Source organism: Podarcis vaucheri (assembly GCF_965113315.1).
Source record: "Podarcis vaucheri genome assembly, chromosome: 1".
NCBI classification, from domain to species: Eukaryota; Metazoa; Chordata; class Lepidosauria; order Squamata; family Lacertidae; genus Podarcis; species Podarcis vaucheri.
The window spans coordinates 48,394,816-48,418,064 of NC_138759.1; the positions used below are offsets into that span (position 1 = coordinate 48,394,816).

Below are 23,249 nucleotides of genomic sequence, written 5' to 3' on the forward strand. Positions count from 1 at the left end.
TGCAGGGATCAGCATGAAGATCATTGCAGCTCCCATGTGGTTTGCATGCATCAGGTGAACTGAATCAATCCTTTGTCTGACATCACCCTTTGTTTACTTAATGAGCCCGGTGTCTTCTTCATCAGTGTTGTCTAACCAGTTGGTTTCTCTTTCTTCTCTCCCTTCCTCCCCTTCCTTTCCTGTGTTCATTGTGTTTTCCCCCCTTTTCCTCCTTCTGGTGGGGGAATAGGTGTATTAAAAACTCCCAGTCCAAGTCAGGGTCCAAATGAAGTCCCTCGACTGCCAGACCCCAACCTCATCTTTCCTCCAACCCCCAGGCGCTATAATGCTCAGCAAGACTCCATGCTGGAGAGACCCAAGACCTTGGAATTCCTACCTAGGCCACGCCCTTCAGCTAACAGGCAGCGGGTTGACCCCTGGTGGTTTGCATCCCCCAGTAATGCTAGGGGCGAGTCCTCTGCTAATAGCTCCAGTACTGAAACTCCCAGTAACCTGGACTCCTGCTTTGCCAGCAGTAGCAGCACTGTTGAAGAGAGGCCTGCACTGCTTTCTTTCCGTGTCAGATTGCCTGAAGAGGAGCGGACACTGTTGGACATGGATGTTGAAGGGCAGAGCCAGGACAGCACCGTGCCGCTATGCAGAACTGAACTCAGAACACGCAAACCTGCAGCATATGAACTCAAGCAAGAGTTCTGGTCCTAGCATGAAATCCACAAGGGATTGGTAAGCTCCTTTAGATTCAGTTCTACTTCTTGCACTAAGAATGCACTTTGAAGACAGGTGAAGTAGAGAGATGCTGCTGAGGTCATATCACAGTGCTGTTTCCACTAACAGATATGGTACTGGGGTACCTGGCCTTTTGTAAGTACATGTAGCTATGCTACACAGAGCTGCTGACTCTTCTTGTGGGGTTTCCTGTGGTCTTCCTTGTATTTTCATTACAGTGTTAAACTGCAACAAGTAATGTGGGCAAGTAAGCCTCCATTCTTAACCGTCAAGAACTCAGATACCCTCTGTTGGTATGGGTTTTGTAATAACCTCAACTCCTACCTTTTAAATGCAATGATAAGCAGTGTTTGTCTACACTGTTACAATGCAGGAATATATATAAAGGTTTAAGTGTGTCTGAACCAGCATTCTTGTTGCATTTGATTGAGCTTTTCTCCCTTGACGTCCCAGAACAAATGCTCATTTGTGGTATGCATACAGTTCCTCCTACTAGAACTGGCTGCTGGGGGGGGGGGCGTTCAGGATCTTGCCAATGACCCATAGCACCCACCTCTATACTTTTTATGCATCATGCGGAACAAAGGCAGAGCCACCTGTTTCTTAGTTTCTGAAACTAAATGGGATGTCTCAGGTCGCAGTGGTGCAAAAGGATTGCGGCAACAGGGTGGAGCTCTGATAGTGGAGAAATAGAGGTGGGACTCTGAGATTTTGGCTCGGACCCATCATACATAAATATGAAGTTTAATGAGACACAACCAGGAAGTGGTGAAACACAATGATCAGTCTTGTAATTTGATATGAAACGTTGCATTCTTTCATAAATTTTGGTAGTACATTGCATGAAAAACTGCCAGTCAGGATATGCCCTTTCCCCCCTGAATCTTACTTCATTTAGGTAAGTAATTTCCAGATTTAATAATCAATTTGTCTCATCAATGTTGTGTTGACAAATAGCCTACCCCCAATACCATGTACATGGCTATTCCGAAAAGAAAAATCACAGTGAGCATTACAGAGATTCTGGTGGAGAGAAACAGTTTGCACACTTGACCTTAATGACAATGCTTGGGGATACTTGTCTCCAGGTCTCAGCAGGAACTGAAGAGCACATGCAATCCCACTGGTCTAGTATCAAATAGTGCTCAGAGCATAACAGAGCTTATTACCCCGCCCTCTGCAATCTCCTTCCCCACCACCTCAGATTTCAGGAGGACTACACTGTGCCTCCAAAGTTCAGCATTTTGTCATTTAAGGCCCCTTCCAGGACCTTTTGTGTGCATGAATTTTGGCAAGCTACTGAGGCTAGCCAAAATCCCTGGACCCCTGCTGCTATCACACTCTTTTATGATTAGATCTATTTATCCCATCTGATTTTAAATTATTGTTGCCATATTAAAATAAAGACCTATCTGAAGTTTTGAAAAAGGTGTTTAAAACCTCTCTCATGTACGTTTCCTTTTTTTATTCCTAGGCCGTAAATCCCTTTTGCCTATGTTCCTGACATGTCATGAATTGTATCTATAGCGGTTTACTCCTTATCTCTGTTGAAAAAGTGGGTATAGATCATTACTAGAAATCAAAAGTGGTCACCTTTAAGGGGTATCGTGTAAACTTGTAGAAATATTGTTGTCTAGCATCTAAATAATAAAAATCTGAAAATCTGTGCTAGTTCAGGTTTAATTTTGGTTCTGCCACCAGCTTGCTGTATGACATTGGGCAAATCACTTTTGCCATATGTGCCTCAGTTTCTCCATCTGTACCAAGAGCTACCTCATGCAGCAGAAGTGTAGTCTTATTGTGCAAGTTGAACCATATCAGTGCACCTTAAATAGAAGTGGGGCTATACAACTTTGTAACTTTATTGAGTTCTGTATGCTGAGGAAGCAGTCCCCCTCTGGCAGTTTTAGTGCTATGTAAGTGATCTGCTAGTTCAAGGTGAGTTTGTGCTCTATGCCAGTCCAGATGAGCCAATATAAACTATATTTTCTTGAAGACATGTAGACTGTCTAATTGGCTCACTCCATGAGAGTCAAGCCCTGCTTAGCATTTAACTTACTGCAGTTATAAGCACCTGCAAGTCAAGAGTGGTTCATTCCTAACTCTGGTACTGGTAATTTGAAGTCAGCAACTTTCCTTATTCTAGATTGCATCCATTAAAAAAAAATAAGATGAGCCCTGGCAGGGTCTTGCCCTTGCCCTTGAACTCTGAACTTTAGGAAAGGGGTTGGGGAACCCGTGGCCCCCAAGATACTGATGGGCTACAGCTTCCATAACTCCTGACCATTGGCCATGAGGACTGGGGCTGATGGGAGTTGGAGCCCAAAAGGCCAAAAGGCCACAGGTTCCCTGTTCCTACTTCATGGTGATGTTTAGGCACTATACCTTTTTAAAGAATTCAGGCCCATTACTAAAACTGTGTGATTACCATTAGGATTTAAATAATCATAGTCCAACAACCTGCAGTGCAGGAATCTTTTGCCCAACGTGGGGCTTGAACCCATCACCCTGGGGTTAAGAGTCTCATGCTCTACCAACTGAGCTATCCAGCTTTGCATCTGATGTACATTCTGCATCAAATGCAGCTTTCAGTACACCATTTCTTTAAAGCTGTTGCCTTTTAGGACACGAAATTGTCCTTCAGGAACATCAGTTTCCTAGTATATAATCTCTTCTATAAGCCCACAGTATGCAAGTTTCCTACTTGTAACTGTTCTTTGCATGGTCCTCTGTGCAATCATACAACACCCCCCTGCATTTTCTGCTGCAAGAGTTTCTTGCAGTTTCTTCACTACTTCCACAACAGCTGAGTGAAAGGCGCTCACTCCTCTTCTCCCAAGCTCTTCCTGAGAGGAGAAGGCAGGCATCCTAGGTTGTCAGCCCAAATTCTTGTGGTTCTGGAGGTTGCTGTGCATACCTGGAGATCCCATTTGTATAACTCTGCAGATGACCACTTTAACATTAATAACAATTTAATATCTGTGTTTCTGTTTTTGATCAGGATGCCAAATCCAAAACAACTATTATTATTTATTTATTTTTGGCTTGCAAAATCAACTTTCTTGAAGAGCTCATGTTTGCCAGCACTTAACTACTTAAGGTGATTTGCTTGGGTCTGATTTATGTTTTGTTGAAAGGCTGTGTTCATGTGGAGTAATTCCGCATGTAGGATGTTTCTCATAGGCTAGTCCCTGTGATCTTGCATGCCCAGGTGTAGCATACTCTCACGTCTGATGTTTGTGTAGGTGCAATGTGACAAATGTTTTGTAAGGCACCTTGTAGAGAGAGTTTGGTTCTTGATATCTGCTGATTCAGTCTACTGTGCTGAACCCCCCTCAGGGCTTTTGTCCCAATTGCCATGTTCACAAAAGTATCTCTAACGCAGTAGCATTAGAAAGCACTCCCCAACCCAGTCCCAAAATTAATATTACAGTCTGTTTACTACATAAATGCTACTGTGTGCTTTGTTTTGTGATGGTGGTTAAGTGATGTTGGAGCCTGCCTTTTAACTTCGGCTCAGCTGTAAGCTGGCAGTGGGAATGACTGACCCCCCCCCCAAAAAAAAACCAAGCTTTGCGACACAACCTGTTGCCTCTTACCCTTTGGGGCTTAAAAATGGTAATTAAATGGCATCAGTGACTGGTTTGTTTCACTGTAGCTAACACATCTACAGGTTATACTTTTGCATAATCTACTGTATCTCTGTTCTTTGTCAATGTGTTATGTGTATACCTTTGATACATTTTTAATTTATGCTAGAGAATAATAACTAAATTAAAATGGAGGTAATTGAAGTTGGTAATATATGTTTGCTTTTCTCTTGGCTTCCCCTCCCTGGATGTAGGGTGGGGGATGGGAAATTAAAACAAGGATTCCAAGCAGGCTTGGTTCAATGGCTACATTTATTATTGTATTACAGTGTAATGCTATTCTAGGCCTTGTCTCAAGATTAGAGCACACAAACTTGAATAAAACCGTTATAAACACCAATTCTGTAGTGAGAGCTTCATTTTCTCTTTTTTGCAAATGTTACCTAGAAATGTTGGGCTTTAATGATGTTGTGTGTATGTTATATCCTTGTGCTCGCTTTCTATCATATCCTAACCTGCTTTGTCAATGCAGGTAATTTCTGATGAAGAGCACCCTTTGTGTGTTCTCTTTGGTCTTGAGCCTGAGTGCCGTGGATTGATTTCAGTCAAGACTATTTCAATCATAGATTTTGAAATAAGTTTTCCCGTTTTGCAAAGCATATATTTCTTGAACAAGCACTGCTTTATCAATTAAAACATACTACTTTGCTGCTAATCAGAGGCTTTATACAGCTAGAAGCATAATCAAAAACTTTTTACTGTGCAGCTGATGTGCCTCATACACAGTAGATTGCCCATTTATAGACAAGCTACTATATTTCTGTTTGACTGTTTAGCTCTCCATACACATGCAAGGGTACTAAGCAAAATTGATTACTTGAAGGGAAAAGTTGCAGATCTATGCCTATGGAAGTCCCATTGAACCAAGTGGGGCTCGTTTCCAGGTAAATAGTCGCAGGATTTATTTATCTATTTTTAGGATTTGTATCAACCTTCCCCCCTAAGGTCAAAGGGCAGACAGCATCAATAGCAACAGAAACAAACTGCAGACAGAACAACAAATATAGTAAGGAGAATCATTTTTTCTCTCCATCTTTTAAAGTTTCCTGGTGAGGTAGGCTATATATTTTCTGTTGCCCTAGTGATTTTATTCTTATGTGTGTTTAGTAAGCAGCTTTTAGCATTTTAAGTAGAGGCAATGGATAAATATGGCCCACACTGCACTTCAAGTGGCATAGACATGAAATATTGTCTTCGCTCCACCTGCTAGCCATTTCTTCTCCCCACCATACAACATGCTTTCCCAGACTTGGTCAGAAGTTTGTTTCTTTCCTTCCCCCCCCCTTCCATACTCTTTGATGTGATTCATTTTTATTCTATACTTTTCTTCTCCTTCCACTCCATGCGGCTTAACATTCTCCCCCATCCACCTCAAATTGAATCCCCACCCACCTCAAATTGAATCCAGAACAAATAATTTTCTTTTATTAATTCCATGAGACCCAGGCTGCATAATTTGCTAATTTAACCTGTCATCTCTTGGATTAATTTAGAAGAGAAAGGCTGTAATCCTTTTTTTTTTATAATCATATTTATTAAAATTTCCAATAATAACAAAATAGAAAAGATAAAAAAGATAAAGAAAAGAAAGAAAAAGAGAGACTAGTTTAGACCCTTCTTTTCATAGCCTTCTTTCTGGGACTTCCTCCTTCCCCTCCCGACTGTATTCCCCTTTCCCTAAGTTGGTTCCACAAGTTCTCATCCCCAAATTTAAGCCTAATATATTTTACTCATAAACCAATTTAAACTTACACAATCTTAACATCACTCCTCGTCTTATAATAAAACAAAATTTTCCCCCCAAGATCAGCTCTCATTCCTTCCACGAGTTCCCCCTTTCTAAAAAAGGAAAAAACGAAAACATATAGGATCAAAGTTATAAAAAATATAAGATAGAATATATAGAAAAGTTCAAAAAATTGGTTACAAAGCCTTTGGATTCTAGGATTCCCCCTCCCTTCCCCGGTTTTGATTCCCCATGTCCATTTGTCTGTATGTTGTCGGCCTGGAGATCTTAAGTCCACAGCCAAATTTTTCTCAGTCCATCTTGCCGGTTTCTTCAGATTTGGTTGTTTTAATAATATTTAACTTCATAAATCCAGTCTAATAGAGGCCTTTAATTTTCCTAAATCTTTTGTTGCTCCTCCCGTTGTTCTTTCCGTGTCGTATTTAGTCATTTACTCTTTTATTTCTTGGTTTCTCAGGTTTCTGTCTTGTTCAGCTGTCAAAACATTCTTGTTTCAAAACTTAGTGTCTCTACAGAGGTTTGTTATTCAGGGACAAAGACTTACGTCCAGTTCCTTTCTTGCTTCAATAGAAGATTCTATTGTATTATGGTCACCTCTGTAGACAAAATAATATTTCAGTTCTGCAGCTTTCCCAGGAGATAAGACCTATGCACATCCCAGAATAGTTTTCCACATACGACACTTGTAATGTCCCGAAACCCCTCTAGGGGGATTTCAATAACTTTGTATCCTCTAGTCCAAAAGTCAATTTGTTGTTTCTTTTTCCCCGACAGTTTATATCCATATTTATATCAAATTGTAACAAAGTTAACCAGCAAAAAACTTGTAGCAAAGTCCTCTTTATATTTTCCAGCTTTGACAGCTCCTTTGACAGCTGTCAAATTCTCCATCTCTCTTCGCCAGGTTCTCCGAATCGCCCCGGTTCCCAGGGGGGGGGTTGCCTTTTTCCTCTCACCCTCGACTCTTCTCCTCCAGCACAGTTCTTATAATTCACATCGTGGAGTTAGTAATTTTTGTCATCAATAAACTTCTAAATCGATCTTGGTTTCTCAGTCCTTGTTTTAGCATGTTTACAATCAGGGAGGGGACTGACTTCCTTTTTGGATCCCCTCCCGCTCGTGCCAAATCCGGAAAAAATTTTCTTTTTTCCTCCTTTTATACCCGGTTGCCCAATTACTCACGGGTTGTTGTTAATTGTCCGAATTTCCTTTGGAAGAAGCCAGCGCTCTCCGCCGGATGGCATGCGGCTGCGCCCGGCAGGGGAAGCGGAGGACTCAAAGCACCACGCCACTCCCCGGCGCCCGATCCGTAGCCTTTAAAAAGGCTCCTTCACAAGCCGGGAGGGCGATAACGGTGCCAGCCGAGTCACCATGTCCACGGGATCCGTTCCCGTGGTTTTTAAGGGTCCCCGCGTCGCCGGCGCGGTAGGACCCGACCCCTGCCGAGCCGACTCCCTCCGGAGCTCGGAGGGAGTCCGCCATTCGGCGATGGCGCTAACCCGGAAGTCCGAAAGGCTGTAATCCTAACCCTCACCTACCTATGAATAATCCCTACTGAATTGATTAAGATTTAATCCTAAATAGACATGGTTAGGACAGCAGCCTAAACGTTAATATTTCTTGCCATCTCTTAAATTTAAAAAGTTCACAGTGGCCAGAAGATGGCGCTCACTGCACTGTAGAAACCATTTTATTCTCCTGTGAACCAAGGTGGTCTGAGCACTAACTCATTCTTTTCAGAATCTCCTAGTAGCTTCCCTAATATAATCTGATTAAGGAAGGAAAATTCACACTTCTCCATCTGACACAGCTAATACTAATGAGCATTGATTCCCCTTCATTTCTAATGAAAATCCGACAGATATAAGCCTCTTTAGAGATGGGAGAATGACACTCACTGTCTTGAAGAAAAGCCGAATTAGTTTTTGGGGCAGGGTTCTACTTTCTGTGCAGTAAAGCCTGCTGAGGAGGTGTACAATTGCAGATTTGGGAGGACTTGCAGTTCTGTCTATTATCTCTGTGAAAATTTACACAACCAGTAAAGCTCCACTGCACAAAAGTAGGGTTCGAAATGTGAACACACATGTGTAACAGCAGGCAGTGCCTTAGGAGCCCCTCTCTGTGGGTGAGAGTGAGGGGGTGCCACTTTCAAAAGGGCACCCACCACCTGCAGGTTTTAAATAACTTTGTAAAAAATGAATTATTTTGATTTCTGATAAATTTGATTGATTCATGGGCATTTTTTTTTTAGTCTGATGAAAGGCTTTTAGTTTATTCAAAATAGCAACTCTAATAAACTGTGCATTTGGTGAACTGAAAATAATGAAATGATGTTGGGCAGGAAATGAACTGCAGCACCCACAAATGCTTGAGATTGTTTTTTTTAGTCTGTAAGGTTCCACAATACTTTGTGTTGCTTTTTTTTCTGTGACAGATCAACACAGCTGCTCTTCTGGAAATGCTTCCCTTCCCTCTGTCTTTGCAAATGGTGCATTGCATTTAACTATGAGATAACGTATTCATTCTATAAAATGCAGACTAGTTCTGTCCACTACATTTGTGGGTCAGGAGCAGCTTAGAACAGCAGTCAATTGCCAGTGAGTTTCTCCTTTCGAGAACCCTAAGTGCTGAGGGTTGGACTAATTGGAAGCTGTAGGGGAGCTGATGCCATTTTAAACTGTGTGAGCTCGGATTGTGGAGGTCTTTCTCATTTTAAGCCTATTTTTAAAAATATGTTGATGTAGGAGACAGAAGAGAGAAGCATGGATGAGTGGACTCTGATAACTTGATAAAAATCCACATATTCTCGGGAGGGGAAATAAAGCAGTCCTATAAACTGATTTTAAAAGCACTGAAGGGGAAAGAGAATGGATGAACTCAAGATGATGATGAAATTAGTCTTGGAGATCAGGAAGAATGGATTAAGCGTGATGCATGTATCCAGCATGCAAGTATCCTGGAATTAATCTGTTCTAACTCTGTGACATAATATATGGTAAAAACTTTCACATGGGAATGAAAATGCCTTGGGGCTGTTGGTATAGAATTATCCTCAATTGACGCATAGCCATAGAAGCAGACTTCTCCCCCCAGTCCTTAAACTGAAGATGCATTCCACCACATAGTTTGAAGGATCTAAATTCACCTGAAGGATGGGATGTAAGTCATTTGACCCAAATTTTGACCTCCTTTACAGTGGTACCTCGGGTTACATACGCTTCAGGTTACAGACGCTTCAGGTTACAAACTCCACTAACCCAGAAATAGTACCTCGGGTTAAGAACTTTGCTTCAGGATGAGAACAGAAATTGTGCTCCGGTGGCGAAGTGGCAGCAGGAGGCCCCATTAGCTAAAGTGGTACCTCAGGTTAAGAACAGTTTCAGGTTAAGAACGGACCTCCAGAACAAATGAAGTTCTTAACCCGAGGTACCACTGTACTTGGCTTTGGGAAGGCAGCTTGAGGACTATGAAGGAGGGCATCAAATGTTGCTGAGAGCTGACAAAAACAGCCTCAAAGACCACATGCAACCCCCAAGCTGCATGTTGAACCACCCTGCTCTAGAGCAATGCCAGTCAAGCCCCAGTAAGCACACAGGCCAACTTTTCCCTCTTCTTTTTTTACTAGAGTGGTCATTTTTCAGGGTTGACCCTCCTCCTTGGTGGTCCCCCATACTTATATCTGAGACCAAATACTACAGCTGGAGAGGTTTACTTTGATCTGTTGATAACAAAGTTTGAAATACACTGAACTCTGCATCATTTGGACTTAGGTAGCCTCTGTAGTCAGCTGTTCAGGGTTTCTGCAGTTCTGTACAGTCTGATAAGCAAAAAATGAAGCTCTGCTGCTGTTTGCTGTTTCACAGTGACTGCTGATAAAGGAACGTTTATCTACAGTATGTTCAGGCAGCCCAAAGGTGGCAAAAATGTGTTTTAGATGGAAGGGATCGCAGAGAGTATTCAGGATCTCCAGCTATAGCTGATGAATCTGCAAGGATTTAGATTCTGCAGTAATACATTTTGAAGAGATTGTGTCCATTGATTATTCAGCTCCATTAGACTTTTCACTAGATTATACCTAGCAACTAGGATTATTCTACTGAGATGTTAAAGGAATTGAAGATATCAGGTGTGTAGGGAATATCTATAAGCTTTTCCAGGGACTGGAGGTGAACTGTTGCTGCCTTAGCTTGAACAAGTCATGTGGAAATCTAATTTCTCTGAGGAGCTAGTCTTTTAATTCCCAGTGGTTACAATCCTCCTCGATTAGGTTTGCAAACAATGTGAATTTGGTGGGCGTATGGAACTTCCTTACTTTTGAACCTAAACTATTTTTCCACAACTACTCCTTGGGAATAAATCAGTTTCATGAATCAGAATACAGGCATATTTCAACTAATACACACTTATTATTTATGTAAAGCGATTGCTTTAGGTTGAGATCCAACTGCTAGACTGACGTTGCAAACTGAGCATCTCTGGAGAGCAACAGCATCCTTGAATATGGCCCTGGTAAAACTGGTGCTTTGCTTTGCAGAAGATAATGGATACTTTGCCTTTAGTATATTAGGGAAGTGAGCAAGCACCAGAAGTTCTAGGAAGGGGTGGTGAAAAGTAGGAAGACTTGAATTTGTTTGCTGTTTTTAATTGGTACCTTTAAAAAGCAAGCAATGGCTTGACATTTTGTGAACTTTAATTTTTTTTTATTTTAGAGCTTTGAAGACTAGATGCTCCATTGCTCATGTTGTTTATCTCCCTTGATACTTTTTTTTTAAAAAAACACACCCACGAATGAGCCATAGTTTTGTAGCAAAGCTAACCTGCTTCCACATGCCACATACACAGTCCATTACATGTGTGTTTGATATTATCTCCATGCAATAGCTCTGCAGCTTCTGCCTTCCCCACCCCAATTTGGAAGGTGACGTGTTGCTGGGGCATGGGTGTACCAGTTGTTTGGGTAAGTTCCAAAAGAAATTAGAGGAATAGAGTTGAGGTATTCTGGCTTTGTCCCTTGGAACCAGGGCTTTGTGTTCCAGTACATACATATGTATGGTTACATGCGCTTCAGGTTACATACGCTTCAGGTTACAGACTCCGCTAACCCAGAAATAGTGCTTCAGGTTAAGAACTTTGCTTCAGGATGAGAACAGAAATTGTTCTCCTGCGGCGCAGCAGCTGCAGGAGGCCCTATTAGCTAAAGTGGTGCTTCAGGTTAAGAACAGTTTCAGGTTAAGAACGGACCTCTGGAACGAATTAAGTACTTAACCCGAGGTACCACTGTATTGTTGTATGCCACTCCTATCTCTAAGAGGTGTGAGATTTCAAGGGTTCTGAGCACTTAGCCAGAGTTCATGTTTCTTTTTGGAATGAGGCACAGTGGAATCTGTGGTGTCTTTATGATATATTGTTTACACATACACATACCGGTATATAGAACGTGAACCTACGATGGAGGGGTCCACAGCATCAGCAACCCAGAAGAGTCTTGCTTCTTCCATAGCCACAGCTTTGGATTCAAATAGAAATCAAACATTGCTGTCTGACCACGCTTTGCAGCTTGCTGCTTTGCTTCTAGTTCACATCACAGCCCCTTTCAACCCTAAACCCAGGCTTTTGCCTGTCTCAGAGTTGAAAGAGGGACCCCACCTAGTTGCCATCTGGCACAGAGCCCCCTTTCATTTGTAATTAATGGCACAACAGGAAACTAGCCTGGCTTATATTTTAACACTTGATGGATGTAGGGATCAGAAGGCTTCATTAGATTTTAACACTTGCTGTATTCAGGGGAAAGGGGCCTGGCACTCACAAACTCATAACAGTATTATTTGAATCCTTCTGTTTTCCCCAAGAAGTTCGTGACAGCCTTGCTGGGATTTTATCCTCAAAGAACATCCCTGTGAGTTAAGTTAGGAATGTTAGACTGAGAAATAGTGTTCTGAGACCACCTAGCAGAACAAGGATTGGATCCCAGCCCTTCCTAGTTCTATGTATTTTTAATCTTTTGTTGGAAGCCGCCCAGAGTGGCTGGGGAAACCAAGCCAGATGGGCAGGGTAGAAATAATAAATTACTACTACTACTACTACTACTACTACTACTACTACTAAACCACACAATTTTAAAGCTGTATTATGTAGTAGAAGCAGTTGCTAGACATGCCCCCCTATCCCTTCTCTCCCTCCCTGCTCAACAAAGTGAAACCTAGATAAATTCCTTAATTGCCAAATTTGTCATCAATTTAGATAATTAAATGAGACTTCAGAAACTATCTTAATTAATCTGTTGGTGGCATCCGGTCGAGAAATGCCTTTAATTTCCTGAGGGACGTAGTGACTGTGTGTAAGGAAATGGAAGATAAAACGCCCACAGGGTTTTGTCTCATAGGGGTTTTATGACACTGTAGGAAAAGATTTGAGAATATCTTAAACATTTGTTTGTGAATGACCAGTCGCTTGAGATATGATCCATTTTCTACTCACTGCTTTTGAGGCCATGGGTTACAGCATTCTGGTAAGTTATGAACACAAAAAAATATCCTGTTCATTAGTTCTAATGTCAAGACAGTTTTTCAGCAGGCAACCTATTATTGTGTGCAATAGATGAGTGAGCATCAGAAGAAAATCCCACATTTTTAGATCAGTCTCATCTTGAAGGCCTTTTGTAGCCAGGAAATTTATTCAGAGTGACTGAGTGCAGCAGACCATCACTTGCCTTTAGGATCAACGACAGAATATCTAAAGTACAAATTTGCTCAAGGAAAAATATATGGAAGGACTAACTTATATCAGAAAAATGCCTAAATCCTCTGAGATTTAGAAGCACAAGAGATTATACTCTGTGGTATACTTGGGCATCAACTGACAACATTACAGATAGGTGTTTTGTTCTTAACCCCCCACTCAGCCGCCACCTTCCTTAGTCCCTGGTAAGTAACTCCTGTTTATCTCACATGAAGCTCTGTTACTTCAAGTAAAAACCATCCCTCCCCCATAACCAAAACCTTAGCACAATAAACTAAACGCTCTGATAACTAGATTAAAACATCAGGATTGGTATTCAGCTAAATTGTACCCTTGAAATTAATGGGCCTAACTTGGTCATGTTCATGAATTTTAATGGGTGTACTTGGAGTAAAACGTGGTTGAAGACCACCCTAAAAGGACATACTGCGAAATTAGGAGGGGAATTCAATGTAACAGTCTTCTGATCGTTCCATCTGCACAAGATCCCTCAGTGCCCTGTTCTGGGCGATATTCCTGACCCTCCAGAGTAGATTTGGGGGAGGCATTGTGGGAGAAGTGCAAGGAAGCACCATTGTGCTAGCATCAGCCTTTGCGCTGGCTACTGCCAGTATGCCAAGTTAGTTAAATTGCAGCACATCTTGCCAATAAGTGCTGCAAGTTGTGTGCCCTATGCTCTGCATCGTGGGTTTCCTTTCTCTTCCTTGTTCATGAAAAAAGATTGAATGGTTCAAAGTTAAAAAATCTGATATGGATTTTCATTTTAAAAAAAACAACAAGCAGCTGCTTCCATATAATCTGACTGGACAAAGTAGACATACAACTGTACATGTGTACAGGATCTCATGTAGGACAAATGTCTGATTTGAAGCATCACTGATCTCTCTTTCATTGTTACAGTTTTAAGTGCATGCCTTAAAATTTTCTGAGCAATTCCCCAGTGACTAAACTACAGCACTCAAGGAGATTTAAGGGTTCAAGTTAAAATGGGTTAAAACTTCATTAGTCCAGCTATTTTCTATCAGATGTCACCATTAAAGGTCAAGCAAAGAGGTCCCTGATAGATTTTGAAAGCTTGGCGGTGAGGTCACCAGAAGGACGTGGTCTCTTTGATTTATTCTATCATTTTGGAAGCCTCGTTCTCTCATTTTATGGGTTTGAAGGCAGTCTGAGAGATGTGGGAGCTGACCTGGCTATAGCTCAATTCGCCAGATGGATAATGGTCCACAAAACCATTTACCTTTGTGCCAGCTTATATTCAGGAAAACTCTCTTAATTCACCATTGGTTTTACACAATAGTTTATGGCTCTCATCCAATGCTCTTGTAGTGTCTTGTGCTGAAGAAATAATAATGAGAGTGGCTCTTTTGGCACCATTATGCTCATCATTGAAATCCTTCTGGCAGGAGGTTATAAAGGGAAGAGCTGCATTATTCGCAGACAGGTGGTTTTTGACCCTAACATGTCTATTGCTTCTTCCTAGAATCCCTGTACATTCTGAACAGCACAACATCAAACTACCCGCGTAGCTTCCCAGTAGCTGGTGTTTTCCTTACTCTGGTTTCAATGTAAACTGCTAAACCAAACATAATAAAAATCCTTTTATCTATATGCCATTATGGTATAGGGTCATAGCTGTCAACTTTCCCCTTTTTTTTAAGGGAAATTCCCTTATTCCAAATAGGATTCCTTGCAAGAAAAGGGAAATTTGACAGCTATGGATAGGGTAGGGTTGCCATATTTCAAAAAGTGAAAATCCAGACAGGAAATTCCAGATGTATGGCAACCCCTAGTATAGAACTACTTTAGCAATTCAGATACCCAGGGTTTATAGCTTGCACTTTATCACTGAGGTGTAAATTGTTTGGCATCACACACCAGTGTTTCCTGTGCAGCTGTATTCACTCTTCAGTCAACAGCAAAGCATCAGTACCCAGCAGAGACCTTTAAAGGTGGGGAAACCATTTAAAAATAATTTCTCTCCCTGTGATTGCAAAGGTTGCTGCTTGGGTGTCTCACAGTGATCCTGTGAAGTGTAATCAAGGATTAAAAGCAGTTTTAAGAGGCTCATCTTACAAGAACAAAGCACCATTATTAAAAATGAAAACCGACTTGGGTGCTCATCTGGTATTATTGCCTGGTGTCTGATGTCATAATCAGTGGATCTGAAAGCTCCATCTGTGTGTTCCACTTGCTGCCGCCACTTCATAATTATGTTGCATTGTACACTGCTTTTGTTCGTTGACTCATTGGCTGTTCCTGGCTTCAGATGAATTATTCAGCATCGGAAGCTGTTCTTGTATTCAGCAACAATCGTAGCTTGAGTTTCTGCGGCTCCTTCCAGCTAGTTTTAAATGTGACTGAAAGCAATTCACAGGGTCTTTACTCACCGTTGCTACACGATGAAACACTTTGACATTTTATCTTTTTGGCAAGAGGTGTTTCTGACTACAGAAGCTCTGCATGTTCCTATTGAAGAAACAGGAGCACACATGTTTATTAAGACACTCTAGCACACCACCATCTATCTCTGCTTTTGCTTCCCTTGCTACAGGTGCCTTTTAATGACTGGTATAAATGTGTATATTCTCTTCCAATTAAAAAGCTGCCTGCAGTGGCAAAAAACCTCAGCAATGGTATATCTGTCCCATCCTATTAGGGGACTGCTCAAGGATTTGCATGCTCAGTTCCTCAAACAACCATCTATGTAGAGCAGGAGGGATGAAGTGGAAGTTGCAGTCAGACTACATCCAAACTTCTGTCGCCCAGTTTTGACATAAGAGCAGAGGCACCCACCTGCCAATCACCTGATGTCATTTGTCATCAGGTGATTATGCTTCAAAGGAAGAATTGGGAGCACACTGAGCATGCACTCCCAAGTCTCCCATTCCAGCCCTTACTGTAAAAAGAAGAATCTGGGGCAGGTCTTGCATTTGATGCTAAATGCAGTGCCAAAAGCAAGCCCAGCTGGAGGCAGAGATCACCTGTCCAAGGGAACTCTGATCAGGAGCTCTCATGGGCCGCCATTCCCAGTGGACCTTGTAGGTGATGCCATATTGAAAAAGTCTGTATATGCAATGATCCAAGAGCCCATTTTCAGAGTCTTGTACTGTTTGCAAAGTGGCAACAAAGACCTTTATGTTTTTAGTTTTTAGTTTTTCTGGACTGTTTGTGTAATACGTTTTGGGATTTCACACATCTGCTGAAACAAATGCAGCATCTTTGGGAAAAGCTCTGGTAGAATAGCAGGGACAAGTAATTCAATTGTGCTATATGCACAAGCTCATATCATTTTGCACCAAACTCCCTAGGTTTTGTTTTGTATTTACCACGTCTAATGAAGATTAGGATTCCATTCTCTCTGTAAGAATGCAGTGGAACATTTGGACTGATCTTTCCCCCTTTCATTTCTCTTAACTACCCTGACTAAGTATACAAAATAAAGCAAATGCCATGGAATAGGTGGCTACCAGCATGCTCAAAGGATTTTGTGGAAATCATTGCAGTTTTCTCAGCAATTCAATTGGAATGGAGATAAAAGATTCCCAGATATCTCATAACTGAGGCATTCTGATTTAGTCTGTGTTGTGTGATCATATAAAAAATGTGCACAGCGTGTCAATCTTGCCACCTGTGTTGACAGGACAGTGATATGACAGCTTCAGTTAAGGGTCCAAAAGTTTTCTGTGGGCTACCTCTCTCATCATCGCTTCTGATGATTTGATTGATTGATTGATTAAGATTACTTATATGCCACTTTTCCACCATCAGCTGTGCCCAAAGTGGCTTACAACAAACATTCAAAACATCATAATACAAATTTGCAATAATGCCTGGGGCTGATGAGAGCTGGAGTCCCACCAACATCTGGGGGACAACACATGAACCACATCTGATCTAAAGCCACTCCAACTGTAGGGATTGGCTCAGATGCCCTTACCCATTTATATTTCTTGTTCCTGCAGGTGTGGCTTCTATGTCACTTGAGTGTTTCATCTGAACTCTAGTTAATGTGTTGTCTTCATTTTGGAAACTGCAGAAACAAAAGCCTTTGTGAATACAGAGTAGTCAAGCAGTCCAGGCAGAGTTTATGATGTTAATATTCATCCACTGCACAGCCACCCCTGGAGATTAATCATCTTTCTTCTTTTGAATATTTCCCATGATATGTTTCTAAATAGAGGACAGAGGGATTCCTCAGCCTTGTGAAATCATAGCTGTTCAGATTCTGACAAGGCACGTTGACCTGACAGTTGCTTTTGCCTCTTTAAAGTCTGCAATCCCTTCTTTTAAAGTTAATGTCTTGATCGACCATACAATAAGCTGAACAAGCAAAAGGAAATACAGAACTCATATTCACAGTCCAATTAAGAAAGTCTTCTAATTATATTCCCGGGACAGAGGCTCCTGAGAAATAGCAATATCTCCCTGTTCTGAGAGCTAAATCATATCTGCTGATGTTAGCACAGAAATACTATCTGCTGTTCAAAGCCCACTTGTTCTTTCCCCACTTAGTGAGATTGTCAGTTGTCTGCTAGAAGGAAAGGAGGAACTATACTGGCAGTCTGAAATAGAGTAACTGTCAAGCAATGGAACTCTCTCATGAGTTTGCGGCTTAGATGGTGCTGTAACCAAACTTCCAATTTGTAGGGGGACCCAAAATTGAATAAATGTTCTCCCAAGAAAATCTTAATTTTACAATTTACATGAATTACGCTAATGGTATAAAATGAGCAAATATGAGAATTTGCAGAGTTATTCTGTGATTGCTTTTACCCCATCTTTTCTACTCATGGAGCACCCAGAACTGCTAACAGCTTAAATGAAATACAATACAGTGGCAAAGAATATGAATACAAAATAAAATTGGGGGTTATTGTTTTCACTTGTAATTGTTGCATGCCACCCCAATCTCTGAGTGGTGTGAGATTCCAGGGGTTCCCAGGATTTGGTTTCCTCATAATGAGGAACAGCAGAGACTGTTGTGTTTTTATAAAGTATGGTTTATTTACACACACATACAGCCTGAGTCTATGATGGAGGGGCTCACAGCATTAACACCCCAAGAGGGTCTTGCTTCTCCCATAATCAGGTGTGGCTCTGTCTCTCAGCTGCCTAGCCTGCTTCCTGCTTCTAGCTCACACACCTCAGTTCTGGCTTTTGTCTTTCTGACAGACAGTTGAGGGAAGGGGGCCAACCACTTTGATCTCTGGCACAGAGCCACTTTCTTTGTTGCCTTAATTACCCATATTGAGGCCATTTCCATGAAACTTGCCTTGCTAGTCCAGCAATTGAATCCATGTTGGATTTAGGAATTAGAAGGGACTCAGGCATACAGCCTACCCTACCCCAAACTCACAACATTATGCTGAAATGTATCTGCCAGCAGCGGAGACTGCGGGTTTCACTTCATGTGACACTCCAGTGCAGTCTTTGCATTTCCTATGCCTGTAATATAAGTGTGCATTGGCTGCAATGGCCCCTTGATTTTCAAATGTCTCTCTTCTGCTTTCCGTCGCCTGAAAGGAGCGCTGCCAAGATACAAAGCCTACTTTGTGCCATTTGTGTCACAAAAAGTTCTGCTGTTTTACTATGATTCTTATTGTACGCCGTCATCACCCCATGGAAAAACTGAGCCATGCTGACATCTCTCCAGGCAACCAAATACACGAGGGAGCTTCTTCCCCGGAGCCCATCTTTGCTCAAAGGTTTGGGTGAGAGAGACAAAGACAAAGTCCTGATTTTGTTCCCTTTTCCTAGAGCTATAATGTTGTGAAAAAAATGTTACATAAAAGGATGTCACATAGAGGGAGAAAGGTTGTTTTCTGCTGCTCCAGAGAAGCGGACACGGAGCAATGGATCCAAACTACAAGAAAGAAGATTCCACCTAAACATTAGGAAGAACTTCCTGACAGTAAGAGCTGTTTGACAGTGGAATTTGCTGCCAAGGAGTGTGGTGGAGTCTCCTTCTTTGGAGGTCTTTAAGCAGAGGCTTGACAGCCATATGTCAGGAGTGCTTGATGGTGTTTCCTGCTTGGCAGGGGGTTGGACTCGATGGCCCTTGTGGTCTCTTCCAACTCTATGATTCTATGATTCTATGAAAACACACCTATAAAATGCTCTTTTTCTTCCTTTCACAAGATAAACTTTAAGGAAGTAGTTAGCCTTCTTCCTATAGCAGTTGTTCACTTCAAAACACCCCAGGAATAGTTTTTACTGATTAATGCAGTGCTGCAAAATGGCTCTGTATTATTTCTGCAAGGTTCTCTGAACAAGCTGACAAGCTGACTCCTACAATTTGCCCAGGAAGCTGACTCTCCCCAAGTTCGTTCCAAGCTGTCTGTCTCAGGTTGTCAAAACCTAGAAAGGAATGAAAATGGCTGACAAATCAGTTACCCTTGTGAGCCATTGTTGCTTGAAAGATGGCATGGGGGAGGAGGGGGAAAAACCCTTTGTGATCAGCATCTACCTCCAGCTTCAAATCCCCAGCTGCCTTTGCTAAGCAAAATCGGGAGAGACATTTGTCCATATGTTTCCTTCTGGGTAAGCCAAACATTAAAAGTTCTGTCAGCAATTACAATACATTTAAACTGCGTGTTTAATGCCAACATTTGAGTAGGGGTTGCTGAGAATGCATGGATTTATAAATAAGAAGTTGTTCAGAGCAGAAAATAGCTAACAGAGAAGTCTGAAGTTGGCTGAAGCAAGGTTATACCACTGCTAAGGACACATTGTCATCTCTATCAAGTAACAGAAAAGGAGAGAAACTTGAATCATCCATGGAAACTGCCCCGCCCCTTGTATTGTTATGAGTTTGGAGGGGGGCAGGCCCAGATCCTTATAATGCTTGGGCCCACCTTCTAATTCTTGGAATAGCCAGGCCAGCCTGTTAATCGCCCCCTAAGTATGGATCCTTAAGGAACAAAGGAAGTGCCTCTGTTCCAGAGACAGTTCCCTCACTGTCTGCTAGTTAGAAATACAAATGGCCAGAGAGTTGAGAGTTGAGCTAGAAGCTAGATGAGAGAGCGGGAGGATGGCAAGGCAGAGAGAGACCCATGCTTGATTTCTGCTGGGATCCAAGGCTGTGGCTGTGGAAGAAGCAAGACCCTTTTACTGCTGCAAAGCCCCCCATCTTCTCATTTTTCAAGCCCTGAACAATTTGGGGCCAAGCTACTCAAAGAATTGTCTGCGCCCATATGAACCTGCCCAGATATAAAGAACAGCCACGGAGGGGATGGTTAGGTTGCCAGGCAGAAAAGATTTCGGGCAGTTACAGAATTCTCTTCCTAAGGAGATACATGAGTCTTGAAAATACTTCTGTTTTGCAGTGCTTTAAGGAAGAGAGTAGGTTAGGCAGTTGAGACTGGTCCATCAGTGTCCATGAGACACTGCCCCATCAATCTCTGCCTGCCTTCAAGTCAGCCCCTACTGGCCTGCCTTCTTACAACCAGCCCAGGAGGTGGAGCTGCCTGACAGTTTCCCTCTTAGTCTCAGTATTGCACTTGTAAATCTCAGCAGGGAAGAGGATGGGAACAAAACCAGAATGAGTTGGCTGTGCCTGTCATTGGCTCTGGCTGTTGATCTCCTTGCTTTCCACCCTACCAGTCCCAGTGTGCACCAACCATCACCAAAGTCAGGCTTGTATTATGTTTTTCTCACGGCTGTTTAAATTTGACGCTAAACTGACTGGCTAAATTGAAATGACGTTATTGCATTTTCACTGCTTTGAATTATTGTTCCCTGTTTCATAATTTTAATGTTGATGGAGGTTTTCGTCTATTTTTTTATTATCTCTTTTTCACACTTTGCCTTGGGGGGAATTAATATTATTATTAGAAAGGTTGCTTATATACGCCTACTTCTTTGGCTGCAGAGGTTATCCCTCAGCATGTGATGGGCTGGAAGGAGCCACTAAACCTCAAGGCCAAGTCTAAATGTGCAGCTCCACAGCCCTCTGTTGTCTGTGTTCCTTCAGGCTAGTAACATATGAAGAAAGCTTCCGTTGTTTTAAAAATTAGAGAGAGTCTATCACATTGTAATGCATAACAATCTTCATTTCTCCGAAGCCCAAATGATGAGGATGCACCCGGTGCTGGATTGAGGGTGGGGCAGGCAGTTCCCCTGCACAGGGTGCCCAGCTGAGGAGGTGCCAAGAAAGGGGCACAGGGTGGAAGGCAAGAGGGAGGAGGGCATGTAAAAAAGAACTATTTAGGGTGGGGCAGTCAAATGTTGTCCTCCCTCAAGGCACCATATTACCTAAGTCTTCCCTTGGTGTACCTTCCAAATTCCCTTTTTAGCTGCATTGCCCTCTTGTCTAATCCAGGCTTGACTATTCCTACATCATCCACATGGGAGTTTAATGTGGATTTGAAGCTACTTGTGCCTCATTTTTTTAGTGTCACCCACATGAACATCCCCCTGACCCAAAGGGCAGCCTGCACTTTCCCCTTGTTCAATCTGGATCTTCCTGATCCAGAGACAATCCAATCAGAGAAGTGAATCCAATATAAAATTGTGTGTTGCCCAGCTGTGGAGGCACTGACACGCCTTGTTTGGCCAGGGGCTTCATTGGTGTGTGTGGTGACGTTTCGCCGGGTGCCGTCTACTGCCACACTCCTTGCTCCCATCACCCCAGAGGAAAGGAGGCTGCATTTGTGGATTAAAAAATGAATGAATTAAAACAGCTTTTTTGCTTTTTTAGACTTGCTCTAGCTCAAAAACAGCTGTATTAAAAAATGAAAATTGCTTCCTGCATGCGAAAAGGCAAGTGCAGCACATGAATGGAGTGTGGGGCAGCGGGGGATGATTATACAGCCTTCAGAAATGTGAGCAGTTTTCAATTAGTCAATTGCAGAACCCCGAGACAAAGCAGGAGCTCCCCTTTTCTCTCCCTTGTGGATCAGAGGTGCCCAGGCCCCCACCTGTCTGGCTATTCTTTGCCCTTGCAAGGCACTTCTGGGTGGGCTGCTGGTGTGGCTGGGTAGAACGTACACTTATACTTATACTTATTATTATTATTATTATTATTATTTTAACCTGCTCTTTGGAACTGATCTGGTAGATAAAAAAATGTATATTCTTTTTATTTTTATTTTAAAAGAATGACTATTTCGTCTGCATTGGCTTTGGTGGAAGTTTGTTGTTGCACAATTCCACATACATTCTTTTTTAATTTCAAAAGGTGTACACACGCACAGGTAAACAGATACCAGTGTGCATGCTCACAACTGACCTCAGGTTTGGGGAACTCACAGAAGTTGGAGAAGTACCGCGGGGAGGGGACAACAGTGCACAGCATGAACACACACACCAAAAATTAAAGCACTGTCCACTGTTCATCCACTATTTTGGAGACATAAAACTGAAAGCACTTGTGTGGACAGCAGAGCACAAACATGCACATGGTAAAATTGACCCCACATGCACCTTAGTTTTAAGACTAGTCAAGCACTCCTGCAATTGCCAGATTTAAATGCATGGAAAGGGTTGGGTATTCCTTCCTGCATGGGCCACGTCCTTAGTTTGGTTGAAAGCCAATCAAGTTCTTATTCCTCTCATGCTCTGTCTTTGACGCACCCTGTTACTTTTCTCATCAAACTAATTTTTCAATTGAGTCTTCTTCATTTGCTGTGGCTTAAGAAACAAAACGAAAACCTGTGTGCTTGAATGCGCGCGCGCGCGCGCGCGCACACACACACACACACACAGCCAAGCAGCCACCCACACATATATAATGGTTGACAGAAATTTATGCCTGCCCAATAGCAAATGTGAAGTGAGTGGTATCATTACATCTGCAGGTGTTCTTTCATTTCCACCTACGGTAAATATTAATAGAAAAAGCATCAAGTCACGCAATCATCTTCCACTTCAAAGCGAGTAACTTTCCTGTAGTTCGCTTCTTTTCTTTAGAAGGCTTGTCAAGACCTGGATCTTTGTTCAGCTGGGCATCCTTCTGAGCAAGTGAATGAAGTCAAGCTAAGAACTTTATGAAGGTAGCCATTTAGAAACTTTTAAAGGGCAATTCCATCTGATAACAGTTAGAAGTCTCTGTGCAATGTGAGTATTGTTGTTTTTAATGGATAGGCAAGGGGAGCCAGTCTCTGTGCATCTACATTGCCTTCACTCAGGGCCCGTTCCAATCATGTTTTGTTCTACTCTTGTCTTGGCAATGGCTTGCTTCTTTCTCTGTATGTCTTTGGTCTCTTCAAATGCAAGCATATGTGTGGTGAAAAAGTTGTCCAACGGCTGTAGTAATTTCACCAAACATCACCTGTGACCCCCCCCCTTTTTTAAGGGTGGGAGGAGTTGCTACGTGTGTGTTTCACTGTATCAGGTTTGTGTAGTCAATATTATACTTGAAGGCACTCTTGTGTGTTTTCACCGTG

The 23,249-nt window shown here is 42.2% G+C and overlaps 1 protein-coding gene and 1 long non-coding RNA gene across 6 annotated transcripts in view; one reads left to right on the forward strand and one right to left on the reverse strand.

Moving 5' to 3' along the window:
* LOC309535032 overlaps positions 1 to 15,512 on the reverse strand; it is a 28,189-nt gene extending 12,677 nt beyond the window's left edge. Inside the window, exons 1-2 of the long non-coding RNA XR_014220985.1 lie at positions 14,740 to 15,512; positions 12,601 to 12,832 (exon numbers count right to left, since the gene is read on the reverse strand). This is a non-coding gene — a long non-coding RNA (uncharacterized lncRNA). The remainder of the gene's footprint in view (positions 1 to 12,600; positions 12,833 to 14,739) is intronic.
* Positions 1 to 23,249, forward strand: part of MAP3K9 (mitogen-activated protein kinase kinase kinase 9) — an 84,934-nt gene that overhangs the window by 40,633 nt on the left and 21,052 nt on the right. Inside the window, exon 11 of one of the 5 annotated variants that reach the window (XM_082224275.1) lies at positions 513 to 723. In XM_082224275.1, coding sequence (XP_082080401.1) covers positions 513 to 723 — 211 coding nt within the window. Of the gene's footprint in view, positions 1 to 229; positions 4,717 to 23,249 lie in introns of those variants that run through there. The other 4 variants (XM_082224277.1, XM_082224278.1, XM_082224274.1 and 1 more) reach the window with 4 other exon arrangements.